At 44.3% G+C, this 12,908-nt stretch overlaps 1 protein-coding gene across 3 annotated transcripts in view; it reads right to left on the bottom strand.

The window, feature by feature from the left end:
- C2cd2 (C2 calcium dependent domain containing 2) overlaps positions 1-12,908 on the bottom strand; it is a 68,386-nt gene that overhangs the window by 21,032 nt on the left and 34,446 nt on the right. For all 3 annotated transcript variants that reach the window (XM_087898648.1, XM_048422522.3, XM_048422523.3), the window contains exons 6-11: positions 10,329-10,452; positions 8,618-8,726; positions 6,675-6,739; positions 4,544-4,668; positions 3,627-3,795; positions 2,451-2,564 (exon numbers count right to left, since the gene is read on the bottom strand). In XM_087898648.1, coding sequence (XP_087754774.1) covers positions 2,451-2,564; positions 3,627-3,795; positions 4,544-4,668; positions 6,675-6,739; positions 8,618-8,726; positions 10,329-10,452 — 706 coding nt within the window. The remainder of the gene's footprint in view (positions 1-2,450; positions 2,565-3,626; positions 3,796-4,543; positions 4,669-6,674; positions 6,740-8,617; positions 8,727-10,328; positions 10,453-12,908) is intronic.

Here is a 12,908-nt window from a genome sequence, read left to right as displayed (position 1 = left end):
AGATACTATGAGTCTGTAGGCTGAAGACGGGTGCCCCAACATTACAGAAGAACTTTGGGTGACTGTCCAGGCAGCAAGATGTCTCTTGTCAATTCTAGAGTTTTGGAAATTGCTTATAATGCACTTCCTGTTAACTTAGATAGTATTATATCATTCTGGGGTCTTTGCTGGACTTGAAGACAGTTCTATAGTTTTCCTTAGTTATGATAAAAGATAAATTAGATATGAAAATTTAGACTCACAAAGAAATACTGTAACTATATTTCTTGCTTGATACCTGTTTTGTTATATGTAATTTTACTATGTTAAAGTTTAAACCTTCCTTTTTAATTATACAGAAAATGGGAGATGATGTCCTTCCGTATATGTGTTGCTTTATTGGTTGATGAATAAAGCTGTTACGACCAATGGCTTAGCAGAGTAGGGCCAGGTGGGAAATCCGAACAGAGATATATAGAGAGAGTAGATGGAGTAAGAGAGATGCCATGTAGCTGCCAAAGGAGAAAGACAATGGAATCTTACTGGTAAGTCACAGTCTTGTGGTGACGTACAGATTAATAGAAATGTGTTAGTTTAAGATGTAAGAGCTAGCTAGAAATATACATGAACAATATAGTTTTTGTGTGATTATTTGGGTCTGGGTGGCCAGAAAACAAATGAATGGTCTCTGCTTACATATTTTGGTGCAGGGTTTGCCTATATTTTAACTATGTTCTGAAAATTATAAAGAGGCTGAATTCCAAAGTAATTCAAGGCAGCACAGCATCGGGCTATGGTATGGTTAAGGCTGACTGCTTTAGTCAGGCTTACAGTGGAGTCCAAATAAAAATTAGAGCAGAGAGATAGGGAAAATAAACTATTTGGCCAATAAAGAAAAACATCTCAACCTGCCAAAGCACGTGTGACAGGTTGCCATAGTTATTTGAGATAAGCACCATAAGGAAGAAGTCAAATGGTTTGCACCTGGATGTAGAGGATGCTTTTAGTGCATTTCAAGATTTGGTGAGACCCCAGACAGGCTCCAGCACATAAAACTTCTTGCTTATTTGAAAGAGTTCTCTTTAAAAGACTTAGCTGCAGGGGCACCCTGCTTGAACGGGGCTGCTTAGAGAAGTGTTGTCACAGGTTCACCCACACAGGCCCTCAGAAGTCACTGCGGTCATGATACATAAGAGGCGATCGGTGAAACTTAGTGTTGACCATATGGTGCTAGATTTTCATACATGCAGTATACAAGAATTATGGGATTATGAAAGGATATATGCCTAGATTAAGGAAAGCCTGTGAGGCCATGTACAGGGTTGTGTTTCCTGTAAGGAGCATCTCATAGGGCAGAATCTCCGAGGAAGCCTAAGCTGCAGTAGAGACCCCTGGACCATGGGACATCTCCCAAGGAAAGCTATAGGTGGAGCTAGCCCCAGAGAGGCCACATGGGCAGCCAATGGCAAGGCCACAGGGCTAGAGCACTCAGTGCCTTGTAATCTCTCCTTTCACTCTCCCATTTCTCCCTTCTAGAATGGGCATATTTACTCTGTACCTTTGCAGTCTAGAAATACATGACTTTCCTTTTGATTTTACAGGGGCTCACAGCTAAGGAACTGTCCTGAGTCTCAAAAACAAAACTCTAGATTAAGATCCCTGAACAATGTTGGAACTATTGAGTTTATGAGTATTCTTGAAGTTGGCCCAAATGCATTTTGCATTATAAGACAACTATGAACCTTTGGAATCAGGGTACAATACTATGGCTTAGATATCAAATGTCTCCCACAGGCTCATGTTCTAAACACTTGTTCCCCAGCCAGTGGCACTATTCTGGGAGGCTGTGGAACCTTTAGAAAGTGGAGGCTCACTGGCAGACATCCGACACTAGGGACAGGCGTTTGAAGGGTATAGCCTGGCTCCTGATTTTAGAATCTCTTTACTTCCTGGGCTAATGTAATACTGACTCCATTACATGTTGCAATGCCATGCTCCCCCTTCCCCCGCAATGATGGATTGTAACTGGAGCCAAAACAATCTTTCCCACCACGAGGCTGTGTCTGTCAGCTGTTTCACCGCAGCCATACAAAAATAGCTAAAAGAAACACCCAGAGAGCTCAGAAGATTGTTCTTAAGTTCTTGAGCACACAGTATAAACCAAGCACAGTGTCCAGCCCGTGTTATTCCCTGTGTTGCTCATCCAATGGCACTGACATCACCCATGTGCCAAATGATAGGGAAGATAGAAAGTTACAAAGTGGGGCCCCACTACCTGCTTGTTTTGTTAAAGTGCTCCACAGATCTAGCAGGGACCCTGCTCTGTCTTCCATCTTCCTTCATCTGACATTCCCAGCTCCTTTTTAATTTTCTATTTGCAACTAAAACAAAGACTCCCCAAAGATAAAGTAAAAGAAACTTTCACTCCTAAAGCTTAGAAGTGCAGAGATGGAGAACAGATCACATCTTACCTGTGTCTGAAGAGGAGAACATCTTGCTGACGGGAGCGCTGTGGCACGGAATAGCCTGGACAGAGATGTCCTTCTCAATGACCTTCACCTTGATAGGTGTCCTTACTGGGGACTCTGTAAGAACAAGACTCTATCACCAAGGGCATGCAAACACCCAACAGAAGATTCTAGAAGGTGAGAAGATTCTAGAAGGTGCTGCACCTTGAGGCCCTGCAGTTGTTACTGGCCAGGGCTGGGTTTTAAAATTTATACCCTCTCAATTCTTTTACCATGTTGGCAAAAGTGGGGCTGGGAGTCTAAACTGGAGTAAAACTTCAGAGAAACTGGAGTTCTCTTGTGAATTGTGGGTCCCTGATCTGTGCCAAGGGAGCTATTTTGGGAAGGTAATTCCTTGACACAAACAGAAACAATATACCAATAAATGTGTTTTTCATTCTCCCTGCCTCCCAAATGCCCAGTTACATTGCAATAGAAAGGTCAGTGCTGCCCCCATTAAAACAAAACTACCTTTTATTTTATTTTATTTTATTTTATTTATTTATTTTGAGACACAGCATATATCCTAGGCTGGCCTTAAATTTCGTATTAGGCAAGAATGACCTTGAATTCCTGATCCTCCTACCTCCACTTCTCCTGTGCTGCGATTACAAATGTGCGCCATTATGCCTACTTGATACTGTCAATGCTGGGGACCCATCCATGTTAGGTCAACGCTGCCCAACTGAGCCACATCCTCAGTCCTACACCATGTCGCCGTATCAGCAGTGTTTTACATTCAACTAATTAGACTTTTAACCATCATGAGTCCCATGTGGGTGGAGTCTTAGAACCAGACTGCAACTTTAGTGAAACTTCCAGGCAGAACCTCATCTTTGCCCCTTAACCACTTTCTCTTTTGACGCAGGGTCTTGGAGCCCTGGCTATCCTGGAACTCACAGAGAGCCACCTGCCTGTGCTTCCCAACTGCTGGAATTAAAGGCGTCTGTCATCATGCCTGGCTCATAGACTATAAACATAACTGCACAATGCCAATGTCTTTCTTTCCATGCCATCCGACTTCTTTTGTCAAGGCTTGGTGCTGCAGCTTACAATGCTCAGGCTGCAGGATGAGACCCACCCCACAGAGGGTGAGGACCTGTGCATCTCCTGCAATGAGACTGCACCCTGGGGTCTCACCTGAGCTCAGAGGGGATGCCCTCCCGTTGTCAAAGCGAGGCTTGGTCTTCACAGCAGTGACAGTGGTGACCACAGTCCCACATGGCATCACCATACGGTCCTTTTCTATCTTTGCAGCAGAAACAGGAGTGGGCCAGGACTTCGGCTCACCAGGTTCTATGTAAGAAAACTGTGGCAAAGATAGACATTTATTTTGAAACATAGTGGAGCCAAGGCTTCTGTGGACAGTTGCTTCCCACACTCACCAGATCCACACCTGTAAATGAGCCCCTCACAGAACATGGTGTCATGAGAGCACAGAATAGCCATTTCCTTTCCTGGTATATTAATGATTTCTATAGGACTTCTCATACTAAATAATATACAAACACAAGGGACTAGCTATTTTTCTTTACTGCCCATGGAATTGTGATATGAAAAAAATGTCTGTAAATGTTCAATATGATGCAGTTTGAGTGGGTTTGTTGTTGTTGTTGTTAAATATTTTCAGGTTGGCTGGCGCAAGCTGCAACTTGAACCTGCAGATATGGATAGACTCTGAAGCTAACAGCAACAAGTTGACTTAACAGTGGTACCCTGGTTTCCGCTACTTCACCTATGTTCCTTAGGGTTGTTTGTTTGTTTGTTTTATCAACCCAGACTGACAAAGACTCAGGAGAGCAAAGCTCAAACTCATCCTAGTCTAAGCATGACTCAGAAGAGGAATTTTAAAAGGAAGGCAGCTGGGCCGGCTGAAATGACACTAGGAAAGGTCATCTCCTACAGTAGCCAGCTTAAGCCAGTTGTGGCAAGATGTGTCGACCTGAGCCTGAAGGCCATGCTGAGCAGAGGCCTTCCTGGGTGTGCTGAGCATGTCATATGGAAGTCTGAGCTGAGGCAGGCAGGAGACAGGACTGTAGCAGAACATGTTATCGTACCTCTGCGGTGACTGAACCCAACACCAAGCTGTCAGGCTCTGTTCCACTGACCAGTCTGAAGGTCTGTGGGCCATTAGGCTGCTTCCTAAATAAGTCTAGGTGAATGGTTGTTGTCCCCAGCAGACCTAGAGTGGAAGACAAAAAGGAGCAATGGTGATGTTTCCACAGTCGTACACCCTAAAGGATGTCCCGTTAGCTCCACTACACAGTGTCAAGTGTTACCAAATAAAAAGAGGCTGCGGGCATTCCAGGGAAACTTCTGCCATGCTTGGCAGAGCAATATCTAAACCACACAGAGTGTGGAACTGCATCAACCATCCTTGAACCACTGACAGGAACAGGAAGTAGGACAGTGGGGGATGGGAGAGGAACGGTATCCACAAAAATGAAGACGCTACTGAATGTCCTGGGCAAAACACACATGGGAGGATGGAGGGGTCAGGGTCATAATGACAGTGACCTATTCTCAAATATGTGTCTGCGTGTGAAAAGCAAGAGTAAGAAAGAGGGAGAGATAGGGTGAGAAACGAGGAAAAAGGGAGACAGATAGGGGTGCAATAACTAACCAAACATAAAGATTATGGGCAACAGTGCAAATATTCAGAACGAGAATATAAACATGGGCTGCGTGGGCACACCCTGCATGGCATCTGTAAAACTGCCAGAGCTTTCAGAGGCTCCATCAGGCTAACCAGGAATGCAGGGGGTTAAGCCACCAGGAGCAAGAACCAGCAAGGATGAGAAGCCAATGGTAGCCTAATGTAGGGTGTCTCACATATTCACTCAAAGAAGATTTTTTCTTACTACTTCTGCAGGCATCTAAAGATAGCAGATTCAAAGAGGCTTGCACAGACCTCTTGAAGGTAACTAGGGCAGGATCACCTGGTCAGTCACCTGTCTTCCAACTTCCCTTCAGGAGATCACAAAGAAACTCAGTGGCACAGCTAGATAAGCCAATGGTCTCTTCCTTCCCAATTTAATGTTTACATGGATTGTAAACACCCAAGAGGTCTGAGAATGTAACTCACACTTACCTAGCATGCTTGAAGCCCAGCACCACAAAAAGAAAAACGAATTTAAGAGCCAGTGAGATGGCTCATCAGGTAAAGGTACTTGTCACCAAGCATGATACACTAAGCTTGATTCCTAAGACCCACAAGATGGGAAGGAGAGAACTAACTCCTGCAAGCTGTCCTCTGACCTATACACAGCACTAATGTAAAAGCAGAAGAATCTAACAAACATTGTGCCAATGTACACTGAAGTACACACTCAAGTCCATGTTTACGTTGGTGACTTTACCCTCAATTGTTGCTTTCCTGTGTGTCTGAATCATGTGTCTACTTTAAATTAAGCCCAAGGGGCTTATTCTGTAGGGAAATATCAGCTGAAACTTATAGAGAGGTATTAGGAAAGGGGCTGCCATGGCTATAATGGGAAAGTTTGTTTCAGTTTTTTTCTTTTCATTTTTGTTTTTGTTTTTTGAGACAGGGTTTCCCTGTGTAGCCCTGGCTGTTCTAGACTAGATCTGAAGACCAGGCTAGCCTCAAAGTCACAGAGATCTGCCTGCCTCTGCTTCCTGAGTGCTGGGATTAAAGGTGTGCACCACCACTGCCTGGCTTGTTACTATTTTTTATTTAAAATTGAAGGAAGTCCATTAAGTATAAAATGGTTCAAAATTGCTCCTCTAATCCAAAAATTATTGAAGAAATATTCTAAGTTTGAAGAAACAGGAACATAAGAGATGACTCAGTACTAAGAGCACTGGCTGCTCTTCTAGAAGACCTAAATTCAGTTCCTAGGCACCATGTGGCAGCTCACAACCATCTGAAACTCTGGTCTTGGAGGAACTAGCACCTCCTTATGACCTCTGAAGGCACTACATGCACACAGTGCACAGACATACATGCAGGCAAAACACTCATATACACAAAAATAAAGTAAAAAATAAATTAAAAACCAGACAAGCATGTCCCCAAAATGAAAGACATTATTGACGTTTAACTGTGTACCAAACATTTCATTGGGAGACCCGAGATTCAGCAGAGGGGGCCACCTTCTTTGCAGAGTTTCTCCCATCCCCATTTCAGAGTCCAGGTCAGGGTGCTAGTCTGGAGCATCCTCCACCCACCTTCTGGAGAGCACCCATTCTCTGAGATCTGCAAGAGCAGCTCCTTAGATTTGGCGTTCAGTTCACTGTGAAAAGAACAAAGTCCTGTGAATACTTCAAAGCTCAATGCTATCAGGTTGGGCCCCCCTCCAATGTATGCTTTTTAATTATGCAAAGGAACACAAAGTTATTATCATAAAAGGCAGACTGCCTGCAGCATGGCGGTCAGAAATAGCCACTGATGCATCCAGGGACTGGCCTTTCAGAGGGGATCCACGGAAGATCCTTTGATGACAAGACGTATATTAGACAGAGCTAATACATCAGCCATTGAGACCTTGATCTCATTAGGTTAATTTTTATTAAATTAAATTAAAAGTCAGACGTCATTGTTACCATTTAAAAACGACGACTATGTATAATTAACTGAGTACAGAACACAGAATGTCCAACAAGCCTCCCTCCTCCTTTCGAAGATGCCTTTTACTTGAGATACATGTAGTATTCCTGTTCCCATGCTACTTCCAATATCACCTTTAATAGCTTTAGGTGATTTTCTTGAGACATCAGAGACTGCAGAACAACTTCGTTTTTGACAGATGTCTAGTGCTCCGTTGCCTTGGCCTTAAGGAATTTTATTCAGCCAAGTCCTTACAGATTGAGGACTATAAAAATAGAATTTAAAACTAGAGTGGTTGTTTCCAGAAAACAAACCGAGATTAACATCCCCACACAGTTGGAGGTCAGAGTACAGTAGTTAGAATTGGCTCTCCCCACCAAATGGGGCCTGAGGATTGAACTCAGGCTGGCAAGCTTGGCAGCAGCGTCATACCCACTGCCCTCTCCAAGACCTGCCCATCACTTCTGGCATTTCCTTCTCTTAGACCATCCCTGTCCTGATGCCAGTGGTCTGCTCCTGGGACTGATCGTTCACAGTGAGATTTTAAACTCCTATTATAGAAGACTCCATGAATTTGCCCTAATTAAGTGTTTCAAAACTGGGAACCAGTATGAAACTCTACTAACTCTCTTTGGGGACGATGTGAAGGCAGGAAGTTTACTTCTTCCTGTGATCTACTGACAAAGTGGAAGTCATTGACAGATTTTCTTATACAAAGCCACCTTTATATTTCTGGTGCAAACTCAAGTAGATTTATTTATTTATTTATTTTTGAGGCAGGCTCTCTACATAGTTCTGGCTGTCCTGAAACTCAGTATGTAAGCCAAGCTGACCTTGAACTCAAGAGATCTGCCTACCTCTACTTCCCGGGTACTAGGATTAAAAACATGTACTACCAAATCTGGCTTGGATTTATTAATTTATTTATGCTAGAATGACTAGTCAAACTTTTTTTTAGATTTATCTATGTGCTCAAATGTTTTGCCTGCATGTATGTATACCACATGCATGCTTGGTTCCTGCAGAGACCAGAAGAGGGCATCCATCACCTGGAACAGTCATGAGCTGCCATATGGTTACTATGAACTAAACCCAAACCCTTTGCAAGAGCAGCCAATGCCCTTGACCAGAGCCACAGCTTCCTAACATATGTGTTTTAATATTTAGTGTATTCTGGATCCTATGTGATGGCACATATTAGTTAGGATCTTTACATTGTGATTTATAAGTGGTTTGCATGTCCTTTTTCTATTTTTCCCACCAGAGGTTGGCATTAGCTGGAGATTTCCTTTCACTCTGTGTGACTGGCTGCTAAGGGAAGCAGGGATTCCCTTAATAGGCCCTTCATCATAACAGGGAATGAGGAGAACGGTGATGCCCAGAACTGCCTTTAAAAAGAAGATCATGTTGGACACAGGGTTGACTGTCTTTCAAACACTCAGGGCTTGCTTTCATTTAACTAATTTTTAGTATAAATAGAACTATGCAATGACTCCAGGATCTGTCCATCTTGAGCAGACCTAGCTGCTGCCACCAGGCCCTTGAGGATGCAGGCTGTACTCACAAGGTCAATTCCTCCTCCCAAGAGAGGTCTGTAGTGTTTCTCACTAGGGTGCTGATGAACTGCTGTGCAGGATCATTCAGCTGGGCCACACACACATGGCTAACGCTACCTGTGATGAGATGAAGCAAGGCTGAATTAGCTTTTATTTTTTAATGCATTAAGTCTTTGCTTACCCACACAAGGAATGGTAAATTAACTGACAAGGATCTCAGTTTACCAACAAAAAAGAGATCTTTCTTTCACTTGCCATTTATATACTCTCAAAGCTTGCGCAAATCCTTTGTGGTAATAGCGCTGGACTGACTCCAATGCACTGCTTCCTTCCAACAACTGATCAATTCTGACAGCATGCAGGACTCTCAGGGATGGAGTCTCACCCAGAAGCAGCGTGCCAATGTGCTGAGACTAACAACCTGCCTATAGAATAGCTGGTCCTAAGCTTAAACTGTGGCCACATCTCACAGACAACTCATGTCTCACTTACAACAAGCAGGTATTTTCAATCCTCATCTAGCCCAAAGCCCTGTTGGGGGACTTGGTATAGGCACTGTGACATCTCACAGCTGTTCCTGCTCTGAGAAAAGGTTTCCTTCACAGCATCAGTCCTGGAGTCTTACTACCGTGCATCAGGTCAGGGTAGCTTTCAGTCTCCTGTGAAAGGGGAGACTCAGATCCATTTCCATATGTGGGCATGTCAGTGTGGATAGGCAATGGGATTTGGTTTCATAGCATGTGTATCCCAAAGCTGGGACTCCCACCCCTGGCTGGCAGTGCAGGGGATCCACTTCCCCACTAGCTGATACAGATGTGAAAGGCAACATGCAAGTTACCTGCACCAAAAGATATCACCTACAGCCAGCTTTGTAGAGACAATTCAAATGAAGTCTCTTTGTGCCTTGTAAACTGAGAAGGAGAACCTTTGCAAATAGTAACCAGCATTCCTAACAATGGCCTAGACAATGGCCAGAACTGTACTTCTATTCTCATCAGCACCAAGCTGCAATTGGACAGTCATATCCTGCTTCAGACTGCTAAGCTTGGGGAGGCGGGGCTCAGTGACCACTGCGAAGGGCCAGAGCACACAGCTGCCTTCTTCCCATCAGCGGCACCAGGGGCATCAGTGAGCCTAAGTCCTCTGATCCCCCATCAGCCACTCTCATACCCCACTTTTTAGGACAACAGAAGATGCACTGCTCAGCGGCTCAGAGGTCTTCAACATGAATTTATTGGCTCATTTTAAAAAAGCAAAACAATACTAGCAACAGTTGCTGAAAGCAGAGCAACCATGACACTGCTCTCCCTTGGCATTCATGTACATGAATTAGATTTGCATATTTGTGGGGTGCAGTACGACACTTTGTAGCATGTATCGCCTGTGTAATGCTCAGATTCTGTTACTAGCATTGCCACTGTTTCAAACATCTGTCCTTTCTCTGCATCTGGAACATTTAGAATCTTTTCCACAAACTCTTTGAGTATGCATAGAAAAACACAGTTGCTTACCGTGTTAAGGGGTTACAGTTTGTGGCATCTGGACCCCAAGCCCATTAGCCAAAGAACAAGGGTTTCACTATATTTCTGCCAAGGAAGGTAGAGATCATACTGCAGACCCAACCAGGTTGCCATACAAGGATTCACCAGCCCAAGCCAAGGAAGGTACCTCCCACAACAGTGGAAGGCCCCATGAGGCCCTGGTGGCATCAGCACCCACCTGAAGCACCAGGGTGGGTTAGCAGGGAGACTCGGATATTCTTCACCTGCAGTTTTAGTTCATGAGCCCTTGGAGGTTTGGGAGGGCAGGGTTCCTGAGCAGTGGAGGAAGTGCACTGTAGAGTCTGTAGGAAGAAGGCAGGGTAACAGTTGTGAAGATATGAGGGGATTAGGCTCCATAATGCAGGCATAATTAAGGAAGTCCATGAGAGCCCAGAATAAAGGACAACAAGTATGTATTTGGGGAAGAACTCACAGCAAGGGTAGAGAGCCGTGGTCCTCTGCACTGGAAGCTGCAAACAGAACTCCGACCACCACCCAAGAGAACAAGCATGCTTCCTCTCTGTGCTTATCAGTCCACACACAGTACCTCAGATCACGCCCTAATGGGCCAGTACCCTAAAGGCTATTGGCTAAATGAATTCCCATGATGGGCACTGACTTTTATAAGGAAATAGGACAGCCAGGGGCACTAGCTTCTATATGAGTGATATCTTTGACACCAGTGTCACTAGAACAGGAGATCTGACTGCCAGGATCAACCCAGAATTGACGGTCCTATCTCATGAGAAGGTTCTGTTGTTTCTGAAGTGAACCTTTCCTTCCTTCCTTCCTTCCTTCCGTCCTTCCTTCCTTCAAGATTTATTTATTCGTGTCTATGTGTGCTTTGTTTTTATGCACATCAAAAGAGCGGATCATATCCCATTACAGATGGTTGTTAGCCACCATGTTGCTGGGAATTGAACTCAGGACCTCTGAAAAAGCAGTCAAGAGCTCTTAACCACTGAGCCAGCTCTCCAGCCCCATGGTGAACCTTTTCTATCCCTACTGAAGAACCCTTCAGAGAGTGATGTCCCTGTTCAAATTCTGCTTTGTCATCTACTTCCGAGGACAGTAAAGACTAGCCAGCACATAGTTTCATGCTCAGACCCAGGGGAGGTTCTTTAAATAGTGAACTGGTCTCCATGCTGCGGTGCTTGACAGGACAATATCTAGATATGAATGGCCATCAGCCTGTGATCACCCCTTGCCTCCAGGCAGAGCCCCTAATTCCAGGAAGAACATCTATGAGGGTACAGAGGCAGGTACAGTCTTATTGCATTCTCAGAAGGGCACAAGGCACTAGCTGCCATGATGGTGCTTACAGGGGCTCTTAAATTTAGCACAAGAACCTAAGGTTCTCTGAGAGGTTCTGGACAGTTAAAGCCATGCAGCAGCTATCCTGGTTGCTGACTGAACTTGAGCTACTTCTTAGTGGATGCTTATTAACATCTCCAGAGATACTCATGGTAACACCCAACAAACACGGTTCTGAACCAGGTTCTCTTCTGTGAGTGAAGAATGCCAGAGGCCAGGAAGGACTGTAAACTTCCTTAAAGCACTGGGATGGGATGGAGACTTCATACTTTGTCAGTTGTATAATGTGTGGCAACATTTTTCTTTCATTACTGTGTATGTGTACATGTATTCATGAGTTTTTACATGTGTGGGGGTTCACATGTGTGTGTGTGAACATGGACATATCTATGCATATGGAATCCTGTGACTGTAAGCAGGTGTAATCCTTAATCACTCTCCACCTTATTCACTGAGGCAGGGTCTCTATTGAACACAGCACTTACCAATACAGCTAGTTTAGTCAGCCAGCTTGCTCCAGGATCCCCTGATCTCTGCCTTCTGAGGCTAGAACTACAGGCAGACCACCATGTCCACCTGGCATTTACTTTGGGTTCTAGGGATCCAAATTCTAGTCTCCATACCGGCACAAAAGTGCTTTAACCACTAAGCTCTGAGGGTTCCACTTCTGGGCCATAAATACCCAGCTACTCAGTTCAACACTATTCTGGGTGTTTCTATGATGGTGGTTTGAGATGAGTTCAATGTTCAGGACAGATTTTTATTTTCCTGAGACAGGGTATTGTGTCACCCAGACTGGCCTCAAACTCATTATGCAGTGGAGGATAACCTTGAACTTCTGATCCCCTGGTATTATAGGTATTTGCCACCATGCCCAATGACTCCATGCATGCTGCATGCTAGGTAAGCACTCTTCCAAGTAAGCTGTAGTCTGAGAGATCAATGTTTATTGGACGGAAGGAGTAAAGTAGATGGCTATCCCTAATAGGAAGGGCTTCATCCCATCAGTTGAAGGCCTGAGTAGAAAAATGAGCAACCCTCAAATGAAAGGAATTCCTCCTTCCAAACACCTCAGTCAGGCCATGGTCTTTTGCTGTTCTTAGAATCAAACAGAAACACTGGTCTTCCTGGGATTGAGCGCTGAGCCTGTGGTCAGTCTGGACTGAGGTCAAAGCATCAACTCTCCTGGTGTCCAAGGCTTCAGATATGAGCTGGAATCACACCGTGTTTGTAGCAGTCACAACACCATAATATATCTTATAGGTCTCTCTCACCACCATGCCCAAGTGCTTAATTTCTCTGGAGAGGTCTGTCATGGGTATAGTACTTAATTAAATTGGACAACTTCATTTTGGAATGTGATTGGATTTAATAGCATAGGTCCATTTTTTCAATCTGTAGATTATGAAAATACAATACTGTTTTGTGAACTCTCACCAAGTTA

Source organism: Myodes glareolus, chromosome 2 (assembly GCF_982192425.1).
Source record: "Myodes glareolus chromosome 2, mMyoGla1.1, whole genome shotgun sequence".
Lineage (NCBI taxonomy): Eukaryota > Metazoa > Chordata > Mammalia > Rodentia > Cricetidae > Myodes > Myodes glareolus.
Note: the sequence above shows the minus strand (reverse complement) of the source record. Positions and strands in the feature narration are given on the sequence as shown.